Source organism: Panulirus ornatus, chromosome 57, assembly GCF_036320965.1.
Source record: "Panulirus ornatus isolate Po-2019 chromosome 57, ASM3632096v1, whole genome shotgun sequence".
NCBI classification, from domain to species: domain Eukaryota; kingdom Metazoa; phylum Arthropoda; class Malacostraca; order Decapoda; family Palinuridae; genus Panulirus; species Panulirus ornatus.
In genome coordinates, this window is record NC_092280.1 from 5,802,478 (window position 1) to 5,823,800 (window position 21,323).

The window sequence follows — 21,323 nt, forward strand, 5'->3', positions numbered from 1 at the left end:
ATAGGCTCATTTTGGCTTTAGTATCAAAATTTAACTCAGGTCCAAGGTATCATGGGTTGCAGATGATGGTGTGGCTTCTTTATAGATTATTGGATGAGGTCTAGGTCATGAATGAAGAGATTTGGGAGGACCAGTTTGTTGATTGTCTCTTGTGATGAGGTGGAAGAGGGACTAAGAATGATCTTGCATAACTTTTCGTGCATCTTTTTCCTTAGCTCTTGTTATGCAGAAGGGAGGCAAAGTTGACTCTGGGAAGAAATCTGTATAAATTTTAGTAATGCACAGGCAGTGTTTGTTTTAAAAGGGGTTTCCAGTAATTAGTCTAATTACTTGCCTGCAAGCCATAATAATATGCACTACCCAGATGGAAGTATGATAAATTAGGTGTGGATAGCCATGAGTAATCTGTGGAGCAACTTTTCTAGTCTGTCAGAAGATTATAAAGCAAGACAGTGCTCTAAGTGCACTGAAGTTCACTAGTTATTGAGAGACTTTTGCTATGGCCATCTCCTTGAGGGAGTTCCTGGAGGGAACATGCATTAAAGATATAGATAGCGATACACTGACTCATGCATTTTTTCTGTTTTCTATTGGACGTTAGGGGAGTGTAATACCCACTTATGCTTATGAATAAGCATAGAAAATTCCTTTAAAGGTAAAGTAATAGGCTGCCGATAGCAACTGCCCAAAGAAGTATCATACTCCATCCCTATTAGGAAAGTTGCCCAAACCATTGAACACCCTTTTTGTCATGAATGCTGATGCTCCTTTGTTCCATTAAAACTGCATAGCAAAGCTATGCTAAACGTTCTGTAGCAAACATTTTTCTTATCCTTCCTTTCCTCTCCATGAATCATGTGATTTTCCTGACAGCTGCAATGTGCCCCTCCCCCCCCTTTTTTTTTTTCAGAAATATGGTCTTTCACCTCAAAAATTCTTTGATGGTTGTTCGTTTCTCCTTTCTCTAAAGACCTGGCCTCACCCAGGGTTTTTTTTTTTTTTCATAGATGAAACCTTCAGCATAGATATAGAGAAAGAGCAAGGTCTTTCAGAAATGTAGACAAACTTGTTTCTGACAGACCAGGAGTGAAGTGTATTCATCTGCTTACTGACATGAGTAATGAGGTACTCAAAACAATTGGCAGAATACTGAACTCTTATGTCATGTGAGATGGAAGCCATTGCAGTATGGTGAACTGTGATGAAGTGATACAAAATGGTACTCCATTTCCCTTTTGTCAGTATCATAGGACAGTTGGTTTTGAACATTCAGATTTTCAGAAATTTAAAGGCAAGAATCTCAAGGATGTCATGTTGAGATGGTTCAAGTTAACCAAATCATATGAGGGTGTGTATCATCTCTGAATATTTAAACCATATACCATTCTCCAGTGGCAAGATCAGTATGAAAAAATCTAGTTGAAGAAAAACCTGATGTGGATAATGTAATGAATGATGAAGATAATCATGGATTAGGTTATGCCACCAAGGATTTCAATGAATTTGGTGCCCAAGTAACCCTGCGTCAACAGAAACTGTTGATTTTGTTCACCTCTTTCCTGATCAAGCTTTTCCTGAATTGTTTGCTTCGATTTTGAGGAGTTATGAAGTCTCGGGTTAGCAAGGTGATGATGTTCACAGGGAAGTGCAACACCATGTGGCAACGCAGCACCATCACTCCAGGTCTACTAAGAACTTACAAGCAGAAGTTGACTTGAGCGGCATATTTAGTTATGTAAGTCATTTATCATCTGCGTGGGCTGAGGGTGTGAACCAAGATTTTTCCAACATGGCAGTGAGTATTATGTTCATTTTAGTGGCTGTTAATTCTCAGAGTTAACTAGCCCCATGATGCTTGTTTAAGATGTGGGAATTCTTGGAAACCTGAAAAAACATCTACAGGGATAGCCTTTTCCTTGAACCTTAACAGCATATTTGCTAGGTTGGGGATTTTTTTCTTTCAGTTTACCTATTGATTTTAAGACGTCAATTGATACTGTACTCTGAATTTACATGAGAATGTTTTTGGAGTTTATCAATAGTTACTTCAGTCACTTGTTTTGCTTTAGGAGACTCACGTTATTTGGGTGCTTGTCCAGCATAATTTTCTTTGTCATGGACATCCACTATTGGTTTGTTACTAGTTTACAGAAAGAGATTTTGAAATGTTTCATTTTAGAATACTTTGAAAGAAGTATCATTCAATAAGAAATACTAGCAACTTCATCTTATCTCTGTACTCTCATTTTCTGTCAGTTCCCATTTTGGGTGAAAACAGAAAAAGTAAAGACCAATCACAGGAATTTAAGTTCAAAATTAATAACTCATAGATCTGTATTTCATAAGTCTTGAGAAAGTGCAGGATGTGAATTCATTATATTTCATACATGCTTCTCCATGTTTTTTGGGTTCCTCATTGCCCTTTCTTTTTTATGGTTTTATTTATTGTTCAGCTCAAACTGTCTGAAACCATGATGGGTAGCTGGCCAATTCACACCTGAGTTCTGTTATCATCTTCCTTATATCCTAGGGATTTTGATATGAAGCAGCAATTATTTTGAAGAAAGTACATAATCCATAATTTGGAGAAAATTAGTTTGCATTTTCTAAATTTCCAATTAATTCATAAGGAAATTTTAGAATCAAGTTCAAATTTCAACAAAATTCAGTTTCTTTCATACTCCCACCTTTAGGAAATTCACTCAAGATAGCCTTTGCTGTCCTTATGAGTATTATACTGAATACAGACATACTTTTTACCCCTATAACAGTATCATGTTTCTGTAGCTTGTTGCACACAGAATGAGTTTTGCTATGACAGACTTTTGCTGTCCTTGTGGGATATGATAATGTGTGGACTAAAATGTTTCCAAACAGGCTAATTGTTTACTATTGGCTAAGGAAAATCTCTTATGGAATTTATAGCAGAAGTGATGAGTACGTGTAACCACTTTAGTTGGTTTCCTTACAAAATAGTATTAGTCTAAGCTTAAAAGGGAAATATCAGCTATAGCTCACATCTGTGAATCTGTTACATACTACAGAAAATTAAAAAATCCCATCAACAAGAATGCAACATGACAAATTGTGGACTGTGTGTTTTGCCCATTATTGAGTGGGTGCTGGGGAAGCCCAGTTGAGAGGGAGCAGTTTTTTTCATTTCATCAGTTGCAGGAAAGTATATCTGTATAAACAGCAAAGTGAAGTAATTACACAGAAAAAGATGAGTCTAATGGGGAAAGACATGTGTCATTTCAATTGCAGCCATTTATTATTGTTTGCATATGCTGGTAAAGCAAAACATTGCTTAGTAACAGTGATTCACAAAGTTTATGTGGCTAAGTCCACATTATCATTCACTGCCATCTTGTTTTGTTCACAAAAGACTGAATGGGAATAAGCAAAACATTTTGTGTGTGTTTGCACCAAAATATATGAGATACTGCTGCAAGGCAGTCACCAGGTATATATATGAAGCACTTGTACTTGAAAAACTTGTGCTTCAAAATAACATGATAAAAGAACAACTTGCCATGTGATATTCCATCATAATTCAAAGTGTGGTATGTAATGACATTCATAGGTGGGTCATGTCATTTCAGATTAGGCCAGTACAGCATTGAAGTGAGCAATTTATCATAGGTCTCACTTTCTCTCCAGTAATTCATACACTATGTCTCTTTACTTATATTTTCATCAGCTTTATATAGTTCACAGTTTGCTCACCACTTCTATTTTCTTGAAGATTCATCTTTTATTTCCAAATTAAATTTTCCTCAACAAATCTAGTTCTTTAAGTCTTCACCAAGCTGTTCCACACTTCCTCAACATAGCTACACATTTCTATGCATTTCTATGGCAATCTCCATTAGTGTAATTTTAGAGTGTGTCTGTATCACATTGGTTTCATGTTATATCATTTCACTGGTAATTTTCAGCTTCGCATATAATTTTTTTGTATGTAAAATTTCCCATTTCCATAACTTTTTAAATCTGGGCTCCTAGCTCTTTTTTTCATATTTCTCATTCTAGACCAACAAAAATAAAATGCTTAACTCATCACATAATTTGTTAAAAGTCCCATCTAACCCTTGAATAAACTTCATTTACACTTAAACATATATTTTTATAGCTGAAAATTAATCTTACCATTACTATACATGTAAGAAATTGGTAAATTTGTTGTTTAACTAGGCATCTTCATTTGCTATCACATAATATCAGCTTTTACCTTAGCTGTGCAAATTATTAGGTTTAAATCCCCAAAGTTTACCAACTTCTCTTTTAGCTCTTGAAGGCATCCATAAAGGAAAAAATTCAACTGGGTAACTGAATAATATGCCTCATTGTTCTTAGGTAACTAAAAGAGTTCTTGAACTAGAAAATAAGGAAAATGGCCCGTACACAACTGACTGACATATATGAAATATCCTCATTACACTGTCCAAGCATAGAAGAAAGGGGTTCTGACCAGGAAATTGACTTTTCTGAGTTTAGGGCTGGACTAAATGATATATAACCACTCTCCAACCTTAACCAGTGCATGCATATTGTGAAACAAACGGAAAACAGTGGCAGAGCATGAAGTGTTGGTCTCATTGGCAGTTGGTAGGAAAATAATGTCTTTGATGCACTCTTAGTTTAATAATCATTAAATATTGATTAGTAGGGTGGCTGTGATTACTACTAATATTGTAAATCTAAATGCTTCTGCTTTTGCAGGTAGTGTCAGAAACAGATGAACTATAGTCTCATTTGCATACATCCACTCTCTCCTCTCACTGTCTTGTTCATTGTACTGAAATCAGGGCCTACCATCCACATCCAAGCTCCAAAAATTGTTCTGTAGTTTACCTTCATTGCTTCATATACCCTGGTTCACCAACAGCACGTCAAATAAGTCCTCTTTTCCAGTCTCTCCTCATCTTTATATTTATGAACCAGTTAAGCACACCCTGGCCAGTTTCTCAGTCAGCTTCTGCTTACTATTGTACCACACCTCTTTCTTACACTGTCATTCCTTACACAATCAACCCTTTCTATGTAACAAATCAACCTGAGACATTTAATTTCCAACATGACCACCTTCTTTCTTTCTCAAGCATTAACCCCTAACTGCTGTGTGACTTGCAGAAAATAGCTCAGTTTGGACAAAAAACATGTTCTTCATATTTTCTTTTTCTATTATAAAGTGAAAGAAATACCCTTAGAATATGAGACTGGATAATGAGCAGTTGGGGCCATTTCTTTTGCTGTTCTTGGTGCTTCCTTGTGAATCTGAGAAACAGTTAAGATGTATGAAAAAAAAATGTTTAGCACTAAAGTATACTCATAGAACCCCAGAGGGGGAGCGTTAGAACTGGGATGGGGGTGCATGTGGATATGCGTGTGCTCATAAAGACTTTCTTTTTAACCAATTTTAAAGAAAGAAATACATGTAAAAGTAAAGGATAAGTACAAACAAGTCAGCTAACATACTGTACATAGTTGTATTACAATCCTGAAGTATATACTGAGATCCCTTAAAAAGGCGGTGGAGGATATGAGCTCATTTAAATTTTCTGTTTCCCATAATTCAGTGAAATACATGTAAAAGCTTATGTACAAAAATGTGAGGCAACAGACCTTATAGTCACAGTATATTTCTTAAGTACAGGCATATATTCTTTAGAGGAATGGGAAAGGAGAGTGTGTGTCAGCAACCTGGCTGCCTGCATATTGGAAATAACCAAGGTGACATCTAGCTGCCATATATAGTCATGGGTGGGCAATTCCAAAAAAGCCTGCAATGATTAGCAATACTATCATGACTCCCAGAACAGTTACCTGTTTGCCTCATGGTATCTAAGGGATGAAAGCACAAGATTCACACCTGGACAACAGTGTCAGAACTACTGTACCCTTAAACATAACCTCCTTTGCCCAACCAGACAATGACTAGCCCCATGGTTCCATCCACTATCACGTACACTCCTGGGAAACCTAAAGCACTTTACTTCCGTCACATCCTATCTATTCAAACTTACACTCAAACAATCTTGTCTTAACCCACTGTTTAACCGCTTTACCTTACTCTTGTTCATATTTATTCTCTCTTTTCTCCATTCAAACATTCACCTAGACTCTGACACCAGCTTCTGGAGTTTTTCTTGAGGGAATGCTATCAGAGCTTTATTACCTGTAAACAGCAAATGATTCATCTCCCAGACCACCTAATCCCCTCAACCATACTCCAGTCCCATCAAACTATAAACCTGCTCATTGCCCTTAAATCTATTCATTTGCCTCCCTGTCTACTAAGTCCACAGAGATTAAAGAACCATAGTGACACAAGACACCCTTGATGAAGACCCAACTTCACCAGAAACCACCTTTCTCTCCTCCATTCCTTCTGCTCTTGAAATAAATTCCTCACAGCATTTGTAACTTTGTACTAATCTCTACTAAGATTGATTCAGATATTAAATTTATCACGAATATCTGTTGTAATCTTATCTATTTTACCTAACTGCTCAAACCACTTAAATGAAGGAGATTCAGGAAAATAGAACAATGGCCTGATTTGCACACATCCAACCTCAAGCTGTCATGTATAATATGCCCAAATCAGAGCCAAACGTCCACAGCCAAGATGCACAGATAACTGTATTCCATACGTTACCTTGACTACTTCATATACCTTGGTTGAGTCCACTGACAGGGCATCACCCTCCAGATAATATATTACTCCGTTTCAACCTATCTGGTGGCATGCACTCTTGCCCTCCTACATATCTAAAGCACCCTTCACTCCATCCTTCCAACTCCTTGGTTCCCTCTCCCTTTTGATCCCTCTTTGTACAAATATATCCTCTCAGTCAGCCTTTCTTTAGGCAGTCTCTCCTTATGCCTGAACCATTTCAGCAAACTCTGATTGGCCTTCTCAATCAGACTGCTTTTACTACCATACAACTCAAATTGACCTTACTTACATGTAGAACCTATCTTGTGCCATATATTGTCCTCACACATTTCACTTTTAATACATCCACCCTCTTTCTTTCTATTGTATTCAAGTTCATTGACTAGAATCCGCACAACACTGCTGGGACTGCTGTACCTTCAAACATACCCATCTTTGCCCTTACAGACATTGATCTCTCCTTCCACACGCTCCTTGATGCACCCAGAACCTTAGCCCCTTCTTCCATCCTGTGACTCACTTCAGCTTCCACGGTTCCATCTGCTCCCACGTCCACTCTCAGGTATGTAAGGCACTCAGCTTCCTCAAGGCCCTCCCCGCTTAAACTTCAGTCATCTTGTCTCACTTCCTGCTGCACCTCATTACCCTCCTATTGCTCACTTTTACTCTCAACTTTCTCCTTTTCCACATCCCCAAACTCAACACCAGAGCCATGTCATCCATAAACAGCAACTGTGTAACCTCCCTTGCCTCTACTCCCACACCATTATGTCGACCCTCCCCTTGCTCCTTAACCTTTTCATATACCTCCCTGACTACCATGTCCATAAACAGATTAAACAGCCTTTGTGACATCACATATCCTCTACAAAGACCCATCTTTATCATGAACATCCCAGCTTCCTCCCTGTCTGCCTGCATACATACTTTACCAAGACCCCTCCGTCTACCAGCATGCATGCTTTATTCTCCTGGTAAAAATACTGCAAAAAGTATCTTTCCAATAACTCTATTTATCTATAAAAGCTTCTCTGTCAACCCTGTTATATTCTTTCTAAGGATCCCTAAATGCCACATAAAAGCCAATCTTTCTCCAAGGATTTTTTTTTTTTTTTTTTTATATCTTAACACCTGGTCCATACACCCTCTGCCTCTTGTAAAACCACATTGGTTCTCCCCATTGAGCTGATATGTCCATGCCACCACCTTTTCAGTTACCATACTCACACCTTACTAGGTACAACTGAAAACTTGTATCCTGTAATTCAAACCTTATTTCTGTCTCCATTACCTTTATACATGCATCCCACTAGTCCTTGGGCACCTCACCTTAAGCCATACAAATACTGAACAGCATGATTAATCAATCAAGAACACATCCACTCCTTGTCTTGAGAAACTCAACTGCGGTCCCATCCATTTGTATAATTTTACATACTTCATTTTGTACACACTCTAAAAAGACTCGCTTCTATTTTTTCTTCATAACTTTGCCTGTTGTCCTCACTCTTGTCAGTTACCACTTCCCCTTCTTTTGTCCTCACTCTTGTCTGTTACCACTACCTCCTCTGCTCTCCACACTCTTGTATGTTACCACTTCCTCCTCTGCTGTCCTCAGTCTTGTCTGTTACCACTTCCCCATCTGCTGACCTCACTTTTTTCTGTTACCACTTCCCCCTCTGCTGTCTTCACTCTTGTTTGTAATCACATCCCCCTCTGCTATACTCACTCTTGTCTGTTACCACTTCCCCTTCTGCTGTCCTCACTCTTGTATGTTACCACTTCCCCCTATTTTACCACTTCCCCCTCTGCTGTCCTCAAATTTGTCTGTTTCCACTTCCCCATCTATTGTCTTCAATCTTGTCTGTTACCACTTCTCCTTCCTCACTCTTGTCTGTTACCACTTCGCCCTATGCTGTCCTCACTCTTGTCTGTTACCACTTTGCCCTCTGCTGTTCTTACTCTTGTCTGTTACCATTTCCCCCTTTGCTGTCCCCACTCATCTGTTACTACTTCCCCCTTTGCTGTCCTCAATCTTGTCTGTTACCACTTACCCCTCTGCTCTCCTAAATAACTCTCGTCTGTTACTACTTTCCTCTCTGCTCTTCTCACTTTCATCCCCTATGGTCTCATGTTCACCTCCCATCAGTCACCTCCTTTTAAAACATTTTCTTATTCTCTCTGAAGATCATCAGTACTTTCTTTTCCAATATCAAAATTCTCAATAAATTACTTCCATTTATAAGCAAACAAGGCTTAAAAAGAAAATCAATAATTTTTGGTTCTCTGCTCACCATACAAACTCAGAAAACCTTTTTCTAAGTTGGTCCTTCTGATCCCCCTCTCTCTCTCTTAACAGAAAGAGAGCATTGATTAGATATAAATTTTTGAGTTATTTGGTTATTCATTTTCCCAGATGTCTTATAATATATATTAATGACTTTCTTCACAGCAGGTGGCAAGCTACAGTGGTGGTCAGCGTGCTGTGTATATCCCAGGGCCAGCTGATTACCTACGTGCAGACTACCGAAGTGAACAGCAAATGATGTTGTGGGGTGAACGTGATCAATCCTCAAAAGCAGCAGCATCTCAACAGCCTCCTCCTTCACCCAAACCTGATGCAGAGAAGTATCGGGGGGAAGTGTATCAACAGTATACTCCCGATTACCGCACTGACTCGGCCAGTTATTATTACAGTGACCGAGGATTCCATGGTGCGCCTGCAGAGTACTTAGCCAGTGTTCACTATGAACAGCGTGTATATCCACAATATGTAATGTGGAATACGGCAGCAGCTGCAGCAGCAAGTAGCGATGGAGGATACCATGGTTATGATAACCCTTCCACCTCAGTATCCTCTTCATCAACATCTACCAACCCTCGTACTCCCTCTAGAGTCAACTTCCAACATCGACGCACTCCATCATCTGTGTCAAATACTTCTACTTCATCTTCTAATGTAAACCCCTCATTCAGATTAGAAGATGAAGGAGACAGTTCTTACTCCACTCCAACTCACCGCAGTGGGCACTTTGACCTCCACGGAGGACCAGCTCCACCACCTAGAACATCTCGTCAGAATTCCCATGAGTTGGACCGTATTGACCGCCCAGGATCTTTAGACCTTCCTCGTCACCACCGCTCCTCTCTCAGGAAGTACAATTACAGCTTTGGGCGGTCATCCCCTAAGCCTCGCAGTGATCGGAGTGGATCTGGGGGATCAGGTGGAGGAACTCCCACAAATCCTACTCCACCAGATAGCATGACCAGTGAAGACAGTAGTTATGTCAGTGCCCCAGACATGTACTCTACCCTCTCTGGTGGATCGGGTGGTAACTCAAGTGGGGGTGGACGAGTAAGATTCTCCCCTGCCTCTCATGTCATCAGCCAGGAGGGTGTAACAGGTCGACAGACATTGCTTGACATGCCAGTGGAAGGCCAGAGTCAGGATACAACAATTCCTCTGACAGCATTACGGCAGGCCATTCGGCATCATGAGCAGCAAGCAGCTCTCCTCTCACAATCCAGTTCTTGGACAGCTTTTGATGGTAGTGATGAGAGGTTGTAGCAGCTCTCCACATGAGCCACCATGCTCTCAGGGGGGCATAAGCCCAGTTAACATTCCAGGCACACAAGAGGGTAATTCACAAGTTTCCCACATTTTCACAAAGGTTGATTCTACAACTTTTGAGAATTTATCCACTTGAAAATTTGGGAATCTTTTAAATTTCTCTACTGTCCTTACTCTTTTACTGTCAATGAGCCAGTTAATATCATCTCTACTGCTTCATTTTGAAACCTGAAGATTTTGGAAACTGAAGGCCATTTGTTGGAGTGAGCAACAATATGAAATATATGTTGTATTCACTGTGCTCAAGCTTTCAGTTTTTTGTGGTTTGATGAGAGCAGTGTACATAGTAGTGCCATCTAGTTATTTCTACTTGGTGAGGATTGATATAATTCCTATCAAGTCACAACTTCTGTGATCCTTGGGCAGCCTTTGTGTAACTTTTCACCTCTTTTTAGGAGTACATAATATATAGGAGGAAGACGGGAAGAGAGGTGACAGATATAAGTAGAATTAGAATATAAAAAGGACGGTAGAGAGAGGAAGTAGGGAGAGATTGAAAATTATGGTTGTGGATGGTAGTGTCGTGTTGGCCAGAGGCCATAGTAAGTAAAAGCATTGGTAGTCTATTCATGTTCCTTATATCACTCACAGTAAGGTTGGCATATCACAATTGAAAAAATAAAATCACATTTTTGAACCTAGAAGTTAATATATCTCAAAATCTGTATATACAACAAAACTGAAATCACAAGATTGTACAGTCAGATAATGCAGCTCTTGTTGCTAAAGTGATGGTTGTTAAAGTTGAAACCTTGTGTGCAATATCACTGGTAGTCATTGTCATCACTCCAGAATAACTACAGTCCTGCAGTTAGGTTTTAAATTGTCAATCCTGGATACAAGAAGGTTTCAAAAGTCAGTTGTAGGTACAAGAAACAAAGGAATGCTTTGTTGCTTACGGTTGTTTAACCCTTGTAATAATTCTGGAAAATACTGGTGTATTTATTATTTTGAATTTGAGTGTTATTCTTTTTATTAAGACTTCCTTTAATTATGTGCCATATTAATTTACTCATAAAAATTCAGTTGTTTCATATCATGATAAATTGTCTCATATATTCATATTTTTAGATATGTCCAGTATAAAGCTCTTTCTGCAGTTTAAAAAAAAACAGTTACATGTCACATTAATGTTTTCAGCTTTTTAGGCACTTGTTTTACTAAAGCATGTGTTAGTTGATTGCAAACTGAGGCTGAATTTTAAAAAGTCTTATGAACTATCTGAAATGAACATTATACAGATTGAAGTGGATGAGGCTTTCCAAGGTGTGTGAGCTTGGCAGAAATGTCTAAGTCTGAGCTTGACAGGTTTATATCACAATCAGTTGATATAGTTTTACCATGTTCTGTTATATTTTTATATATTGACTATACTTATCATATGTGGGCTCAAGCATAATTGGCTTGTTACAGACTGTTTCCTTTATTTGGACACTATTGCATTTTTGTATATTAATTATTCATATTCTCTGCAGGTACATTTCACCTGCCCCTTTTCTATAGGGCATTAGGAGACTTTCCATTCTCTGTGATTATAGTTATAAAATGCAGTTTTACTAGAATCGATTTTCAGAGCCATCGTCTTCCTGAGTATTCCTTCTGTAGGCTATAAGTTTATGTACCAGAAACTTTCTTGATTTACTGATGATGATAGGAGCTTGACTACCACATATGAGATAATCTGTGCTGGGCTAGGTCATTTCTTACCAATGTGGTATGTTAAGCTCTCTGTAAATTCATTGACAAAATCAGGACGTGATAGAGGAACATCCTTTTCTCATTACCAATAAGAATTATTTCAAAAGTTATGGATGGAATATTTGAAAATTAGAGTTGCCACCCCTGACTTTTAAACTTATACATACCTGTCCAAAACTAAAACATTTTATGATACAAAAAATCAGTTAGGTATTCAAGAGATAATGCCAATATTAAATGTAAATCTATGGATGTTATGTTGAAAAATGTGTCAGCAGCTCGATTTCATATACAGAAGTGCTTCATTCCAGTTGTGCACCTTACACCCATACCATGTTGATCTCAACTATATGCAAATTGCAGTGCAAAAGTAAACTGTTATCATGCCAAGTATCTACAGCCAAAGCTTTGATCAGGTTTAATTTACTGTGCTTCAGGTCACATATATCTTAGTAAAAAAATCATCTTTCTGTGTATTCAGCTGTCTAGAATATAAGCTTAATGAAATGAACATATTGAAATTTTTGTTTTTTGAAATTTAAAGAAAGAAAAAAGGTAACTGAATGACCAATTGTTGAAATTTTAGATATATTAATTTATTAAAAGCACTTTTATAAGTTAAATGTCTTGATTATTGTAAAATACTTATTTGCAGTTTCTCCAGTCTTGCAGTAACTGAATTTTTTTGTTAATTATTGTAAAGTAAGGAGTGTGTGATTTGTATAAAATGAATGGTGAACATGTTATCTTAGGAGGCTCAAGGCTGTGAAATGATTAGGTTTTTGAGTTGGCATCCAAAAATACCCACTTTTGGCAGTAAAAAAATGTACATGATTACACCTTGATGTAGAATGTTAAGAGCAAGTGCCTTTAAGTGAACATCTCAATCTTCATCATTAAGTATGCCATTTTCTCATGTTGAGTGAATGTATGATTTGGGTGGCTATCACAAAATCAAGAAGTTAACATTATAATAAGAAAGTTCGTTTTTACATTCGTGGCAAGAAGGCATGTAAGAGTACTTTTTGCAGTTGCTGGTTCATATTTTTTTTACTTGAAATTAGAATAGGTTTAATGGTCAGGTATATTAGTTTAATAGATGGTCAGGTATGACAGTTTTCTGATAGTGGAAATTTTGTTTTTGGACATACATTAGAGACCATGTGTAAAATACATATTAATAAGCCTCAGAATATCTAAGGAAGTTAGTTGATTTGTCTTGTAAGTCTTGATTGATATTGCAGATGTTATGAGCATGGAACTATATGGATTTGTCTAGAACGAACACTTTTTTAACATTTGATTCTGATGCACAGTTTTTCCAATGAGCCCAGTAATGTGGTATAGTAATAGCCATGAGTAAGATACTGAAGTTGTAAGCCTAACTTAATAGTATTTAACCTGAATACCAAAAGTAATAATTGCCCTGCAAGTCTGGCTGGCTTTGGGACTATGTCCTTCAGTAGGGAATCTGTATGTGATGCCTAGTCATAGAATTCCAATATATTGGTTTTATTTCCTTTGATGTATTGTAGCTAGTTACAGGACTTTTTAAATTATCTCGTAATGCCATATATGAATCAAGCCTTCTGAGTAATCCTAACTCTTGTTTTAGAGTACTGTGCCATGCATACAGAGTAAGTAGCTTAAAAACAATTTTTATTATTATTTTTCATTAAAACAGCAGCAGTACCTTGAAGCTGGAAATGATCTTATGAAGTAATTTTTCAGAATTGGTATTTTGCAACTGATCTGGTATCAAGCATTTTGCTAGTTTTGCCCTGCCAAAGGAATGGACTTGGGATGGAATACCAAACAGTGGCAGAGAACTGGGATTGTAGTCTAGGATTTTGGTTCAGGTTGTTTGGTTTTTCCTGATTTACTAGTCAATAAATCAAAATAATTAATGTGCCAATATATGCATGTCATGAAGTTTGGTTTTGAATTCTTGGCTTATCATTGGTTTTACTTCTACAGTAGATCAACTTGCCTTTTTTTTTATCTAGTTTTTTCTGTTTTATTCCCAGTTGCCTTTCCTACCTTTGTGAGGAATTGTCAGGGAACACATGAAGAAACTTTTTCATTTACACACATCCAGTCTCTAACTGTCATGTATAAGGTACTGAAACCAGTAGCTATGTTTATCACAACTCCTTGCACTTTTATGTCAGATTATGAATTCATATTAAAGAATATTGATGTCTGTCACTTGAAATGACAAAAATACCTAAAGACATCAGTTCCTCCTATGGAAATGTTGTAATTTTAATTCACTAAATGGATAAGTATCACAACTAACAAAATTCTCTGTTCCATTAGATTTTTTTCAGTAGTAATTCCATATTCTACCATGTATATTTTTACACAACGAATTAAATCTTCTTCAATCCTGCATTCCAAACCTAATTCCCAGTCCTAGCACTTTTTTTTGTCGTCCCCTCTCCCAACTTTGCTCATCAAACATATGGTGTTTTCATGTGAAACTTATTGGCAAGGTTCAATGATATTCTACTTTGATTTTTATGAAACATCCACATCAGAAACATCTTTCTGGTTTTACTGTATATGGCAACAGCTTTGTATTCAAGTTATGTTCTCGTATATCAGTCGTAAATAATCTTGAAAGCTAGGAAATTATCTGTTTTCATCGAGGAGAATAATGGGAAGAAAACATCTGCTTTCAGAAACAATTACAGGCCTTCATAGTAACTGATATTCATGATCATGCCAGCAAGGAGTCTTTGCTCAAAAATTATAGGTCTAGTTTCACCTATTCTTAACATGCACTTGTACCATCTTGCACATCATATATGATGTTTCTCAACACTGGCATCCTTAATGTCCACAGCCTTAGCACAAAATTAAAAGATACAGCTATGTTCTTAATGACTTAGATCTATCAGCATTGTTATTTCTGCAAAGTTTGTTGTAGCCAAACAACTTTTTTTTTTTCCCATTAAATTTATGTTAATGCCTTTAAGTTTATGCTACTGTAAATAGCATACAGATTTCTTGTCTTGTAGGCCATCAATCATAAGTATTTTCAGACTGCACATTGTACCATTCATTACTGTATTTTTAAACTGTGCAATAATCATCAGTCTTAAACTGCTCAGTAGGACAGTTGTCACATATTGACTTCAAACTGCAAGATACACCATGGTCATGAATACATATTTACAAACACACATTATTAAGTATATCAAATGATTTAATCCATACTAAAAGCAGTGTATTGCTTTTTAACAGTTTTTAAACACATCAGTCTTGATACATTAAGGCATAACAACAACAGATCGAACTTAATACTCACTATATACATTTATTTAATTTTACCTTTCCCACAGTCACCTGGGTGATGCAGAGTTGTTATACTGGTTAGAAATGAGAAAGAAATGTCAGTGTTTATTTCACTTAAATGTTTCATTAATTACACCGGATTAAAGAGGTGTTTATAGAATGAAATTAAAGAAAACCATTGTGAAAGGAAATTCTCACTTATACAAAATGGTAATGAGTGGGTTGATGGCCATCTACCACATTTCCATAGGTGATGACAATAATTTTTACCATCTAAATGCAATACTGTTTTCCCTCTGTCTACTACAGTGGTCTGTGCAAAGAATTCAATTTTACCCAAGCCTTGTGCATTTCCACACACTGTTCATGCAAATTAATGGTCGAAAGCATAACCAAAACCTTTCACACCTAGGACTTAGCATTTAGGGGAATCAGTTTGATGCGTGTAGCAATACTCATCAACTAGCACAAATGCACGTGAACTGGTACCACCGTAATTTTATACAATCTTCTGTGCAAATATTTAATCCATAATCATTGCTGTGATGTTTATAGGCAAAATGCTCTTTCAGGGCATGACTAGAAATAAAAAGTAAATTATTTTGAATCAATGCTTAATATGGTAAATAAGAATTTCTTTCCTTTTAGGGCTACATGAGTATTTATCAAAGAAGAAATGAGGATGGTATGATTATCATTCAGTTAATATACGAAATAAATCATTATAAATTGTAACCCCATACCATTAAGTTTGCAGCCATAGTAGATACCATTTCTAAGACCATATAATCATTTTCAACTTTCTAATGGAATGGTGCAAAATCTTCATCAGTTTGTTTATTGTTTACAGAATCCAACAGTTTGTACCTGTCAAGCCCACTATACACATTGTTGTTATTTACACCATGTATGTTGTCATCAGTGTACGTCAAAACAATTCAAAACTGTATATAAATTGCCTACCTGAAATCAAAGAATAACTCTGCACAGAAGTTTATTTTCAGGTATATCTCTGAATGAGATTGAAACTATAATTTGTCTGGCCTCAGAGCCTTCTTCTGTTAGGCTTCCATAGTGCTCAGAAATTTAGTCACTTCCATCATTTGGAACCAAAGGTCAAGATGTGTAGTAATCTGTCTTTGTGGGGTGAACACAGCAAAGTCGAGAATGTGATTTCAGTCTTCAGCACTGGGTATGAAGAGTCTTGTGATAAGCTGGAGAGATGTGTGGTGTGGAGAATGAAGATGAGAAAGCTGATTTTATACATGTCTAGGAAATGTAGCTGATTAGTAATTGTTTGGTCCTTTCAGTGTGTGCATATTTTATTTTTTTCATTTTTGTTTTTAGTGAGGGAGGTTCTGTAGATATAAATTGTTGCATTGTGAAGCAAAGGTAAGTTTTTATTTCTATCTAGGGACAGATGGTTGGTGATGAAGTGTTTTGGATTATTTTATTTGTGCTTCTGAATGTTTGGTTGCTAGGCAGCCAGTAATTGTTCTAAGGACTCTGTTTTGTTCAATAAGACACATTGTTGTACTTGCTTTTGCAAGGTTGGATAACCAGGCCAGTGAGGCACAGTTTAGGGTGGAGCAGATGGATTGCATGAGGAGGATATTTAGGCATTCTCTTTATTATTAAAATTTAGTACCACTGTGTGTTCTGAGGGTGTTTAGTTTGTTTATGGCCTCTGTGAAGAGGCTTGTGGTGTGAGGAGTAAAAGTCCAATGTGCCTTTTATGTGATACTCAGTATGGTTTGTTATTTGGTTAGACCTCCACTTACCTATATGGGATCCCCTTTTATGGGACTTCCATGATACTTGAGAAGTTAGCCACATTCACTAAGGGGGGAGGAAGAGAAAGAGAGACCACAGGTCAAGATGGGAGATGATGCTGTGCAGGCATCTTCCTGGGGTAAATGAAAGACAGTTATGAAGCAAGTGTCTTCCATGTGGAAATTGCATCTTTGGCATGTTGGGTCTTTTGATGTTAAATTGTTGTCTCTAGTGCTGGAAAGGTAGATGGTGTACAGGAGGCTGACATGAAAGGGTAACTTGTACATGTCTGGAGAGTGGTTTCAGATGTATGTCTGGTGGAAAGGTGTTTAAGATTGGGTTGGGATGGCAGTTGTTTTGGGCTTACTGGATCTTTTTAGTACAAACATGTTTTGTTGTCAGGGTCATGTTTTTTTTCTTTTGATAGTATGTTTTCTGTAATGACATATTGCTGAAAAGTGAATCAGCTTTATAGACAGCCATAAGGCTAGAATCATAAAATCATTCACAAGGGCTTCACAGTAAGCCTTACTATGGAACTTCCCAACACTTTTCAATCTCTTTCTACATACTCTTCCATCACTTTCAGGCCACATTTAGGATGTTCTTTCACATGCTGCTGATCTGTCAAACTCTTCACAACACCATGACACTACCTGGGATCAACATATTTGGGTACCTTCATCACACAACTGGATTTCTAGTCCACCTAAAACTGAATGTCTGCATCACCACAAAAGTGTAAGGATACACTCGGAACTCCTTTCAGACATGAATCCAACCTACACATGTTGCCCTGAATGATCAACCAATTCTATTTACCAAAACCCATATACGACAAATAACATTCACTTGCCACACCATAGACATAATCACAAAGACAATAAAAGAAGCTAAACACCTTTAAAACACTTAATGGTACCAGATTTCATTGAGAGCTCTGTAACATTCTCTATGAACAGTTCATCCACTATCCTAAAATATGCTTCTATGTGGTCATTTCCTATGTCCAAAGCAAAAGCACACACCACACAAAGCAAGTACACAAACAAATCACTCGCTGTCAAGGTACCACAAACATTCAACACGTATAACTAGACAAAGATCCTTCTAGGACAATCTCATCTCGATATACTTAGCAATCGGTTCTTTACAACAAGTGGACCCTTTGCAGCCTTGCTATTCCTATTTACTGCCATCTCCCAAGAAGAAATTAGAAACTCTGCCTCACATTTTAAAAACCTATCCTTACAATTCCTACCTTTCCAAAAAACATTCACAAATATGTACACATTGAAATGACCTGACAAGCATTAAACAGTCACTTTCCCAACCTAGTGTAAAACACCAACCTACCAGACATACATCCACCTGTAATTATGCTCCCAAAAATGAACAACTTACACTTTCACAAGTGCATTTTGACACCATCCATCTCTCATACACCACCTCAACGTATAAGACCCATCAAGGCCTATGGTGCAACTTCTTATCACACAAGAGACTGAATCCCCATGTTTATGACTTGTGGTCCCCCTTAGTTAATGTGGCCAGCTTCATGAGCACTGCGGGAGCTCTACAGAAGAGAATATTGGGGTAGGAAGGTAAAAAGTAAGGTAATCTTGTAACTAATTACACAACATAACCACTATTACAGGCTCCTGCAACTTAAAGGTTGCACCACACTTAGTACAATGTAAAGGATAGATTTCTTTGGAGTTAGATCTTTGATAAAATTTTACTATTTTTCATTTATTGCCAATTATACTTCCATGCTCAAGGTAACAACATTTATGTCAAGCCCAGTAATGTCATAAGATAAAGGACACGTACATATACATAATGCAGTATAAGGTGCCCTGCTTGAGGATACACTTGGAATAAAAAGTCATCTTTAGTGAAGCTGTAACATCATCAGTTGACCTAACAGATTACAGTCATGTCAAATAACTTCTGTTATCAAAGAAATTCATCCTGTCACTACCATTGAGTGTAGTGCAGCCTAGGGATACCGTAGCCTTTAAAAAAAAGTCTTGGGTAACACCAGGGTTCTTTCAAAGAAATTGGTCGTGGGGTAACTATGAATAAGTAAATATGTACATGTTCTGATTTCTTTTAAAGAGGAGAGGTGGTGAAAGCCTTGCATGAAATAGGTGGCGAAGCAGATGGAGTAGATGGCACTGCAGATGAATTTCTTCATAAAGTGGGAAGACAATGTTTTTTAATATTTGATTAGGATTTTCAATGTATGCATAGCTCAAGATGGTGTGCCTAAGGATTGGTTGGTTGCCTATAAAGTGCCATTGTTTAAAAAAAGGGAGACAAAAGTAAATGTTCAAATTATACAGATACAAGTTTGTTGAATGTGCCTAGTAAGTTGTAAGGGGAGCTGTGATCGAGATGGTGGTGGCATGCATGGAGCATTAGACAAAGGAGGAAGTGAAGTTTCACACGTGGAGGAGGTAGTGTGGATTAGGTGAATGCTTTGAAGAATTCATTCAAGAAATAATTGGAGAAACAAGAGTTATATCTGTACGTGGCATTTATGGATCTAGAGAAAGCATACGATCTTGAAGACAGAGATGCAGTCTGGAAGGTGTTACAAATATATATCGTGTAGGAGGAAAGCTGCTAGAGGCAGTGTGGAGTTTTTATCAATGGAGTAAGGCAAGTATGTGAATAGGAAATGAGGAGGGTTAGTATTACAAGTGAAGGTGGGGATGTGACAGTGATGTGTGACATTAGGGGTACATTATGTTGGGAATGGGGGGTGACTCAGTTGCTGTTTGCTGATGACTTGGCTCTCTGGTGTAAGACTTAAGTCTGCAGTTTTAATTAGACCTGAGTCAGAAGCTGCAGAACCTGGTTTAAGAGTCTGGAAGTATGTGTGAAAGGAGCAAATAGGAAGGAAGTGTGAAGTAAGGTTATTAAGTTCAGCAGTTCGATAGATAGGTTGGTTGAAATGTGAGTTTGAATGGATAGAACCAGGAGGTGGTAGAGTGTTTTATATACCTAGGAGTGGAAATAGCAGCAGATCTTATCATGGTAGCTGAAATTAGCTACTGGTTCAGTCAAAGTAAAATCTTGGGTGCATTAAGGAAAGAGTAGAGAGAAAGGTCACCATCTGTGAGGGCAAAGATGGGTTTGCCTGTTGTTGCTGTTTGAATGCAAAGTGGAGGCCCTAGATAAAAAAAGTATGGAAGAGGATGAGTATGTTGGAAATCAAATGTTGAAAGCAAAAATGTGTAATAAGGAGGGCTGATTGAATACAAAATAAATGGGTATGAGAGAGGTGTGGTAGTAAGAAATGAATGCACGAGATCCAAAGAGGGTGTGCTAAAATGGTTTGGAAATATGGAGAGGTTGAGTAAGAAGGTATAAATATCAGAGGAAGCCAGCTATTGAGGAAGAGGGGTAAGGATGGAGTGAAAGATACTTTGAGTGATCAGGGATAGTACATGCAGGAGGATACGAGGCATGCATGGGCTATTGTTAATTGGAGCAATGTGCTGAACCAGGGAATATGAAGCAATCAGAGGAAACCACAGAAAGGTCTGTAGGGCTTGGCTGTGGATAGGGAACCCTAGTTTTTACATTATATGGGACAGCTTTCCTGGGGCTACCTTGCTGTACTAGAAATGGCAAAAAATTAAGATTAAATATATATATATATATATATCTTTCTTTCTTTCTTTTTCTTTCAAACTATTCGCCATTTCCCGCGTTAGCGAGGTAACGTTAAGAACAGAAGACTGGGCCTTGGAGGGAATATCCTCACCTGGCCCCCTTCTCCGCTCCCTGTTTTGGAAAATTAAAAAAAAAACGAGAGGGGAAGATTTCCAGCCCCCCGCTCCCTCCCCTTTTAGTCGCCTTCTACGACACGCAGGGAATACGTGGGAAGTATTCTTTCTCCCCTATCCCCAGGGATAATATATATATATATATATATATATATATATATATATATATATATATATATATATATATATATATATATACATATATATATATACATATATTTAATAAATATGGGAATAAATAAAGGCAGACAGTATGAATTATGTACATGTGTATATATGTATATGCCTGTGTGTGTATATATATGTGTACATTGAGATGTATAGGTATGTATATTTGCGTGTGTGGACGTGTATGTATATACATGTGTACGTGGGTGGGTTGGGCCATTCTTTCGTCTGTTTCCTTGCGCTACCTCGCTAACGCGGGAGACAGCGACAA

The 21,323-nt window shown here is 37.5% G+C and overlaps 1 protein-coding gene across 6 annotated transcripts in view; it reads left to right on the forward strand.

The window, feature by feature from the left end:
* Positions 1 to 21,323, forward strand: part of LOC139766126 (uncharacterized) — a 94,332-nt gene that overhangs the window by 72,983 nt on the left and 26 nt on the right. For 5 of the 6 annotated variants that reach the window (XM_071694354.1, XM_071694356.1, XM_071694351.1 and 2 more), the window contains one exon: positions 9,135 to 21,323. This exon is cut by the window's right edge and continues 26 nt beyond it. In XM_071694354.1, the coding sequence (XP_071550455.1) occupies positions 9,135 to 10,250 (1,116 nt within the window). In that variant the 3' untranslated portion in view covers positions 10,251 to 21,323. The remainder of the gene's footprint in view (positions 1 to 9,134) is intronic. The other variant, XM_071694352.1, reaches the window with a different exon arrangement.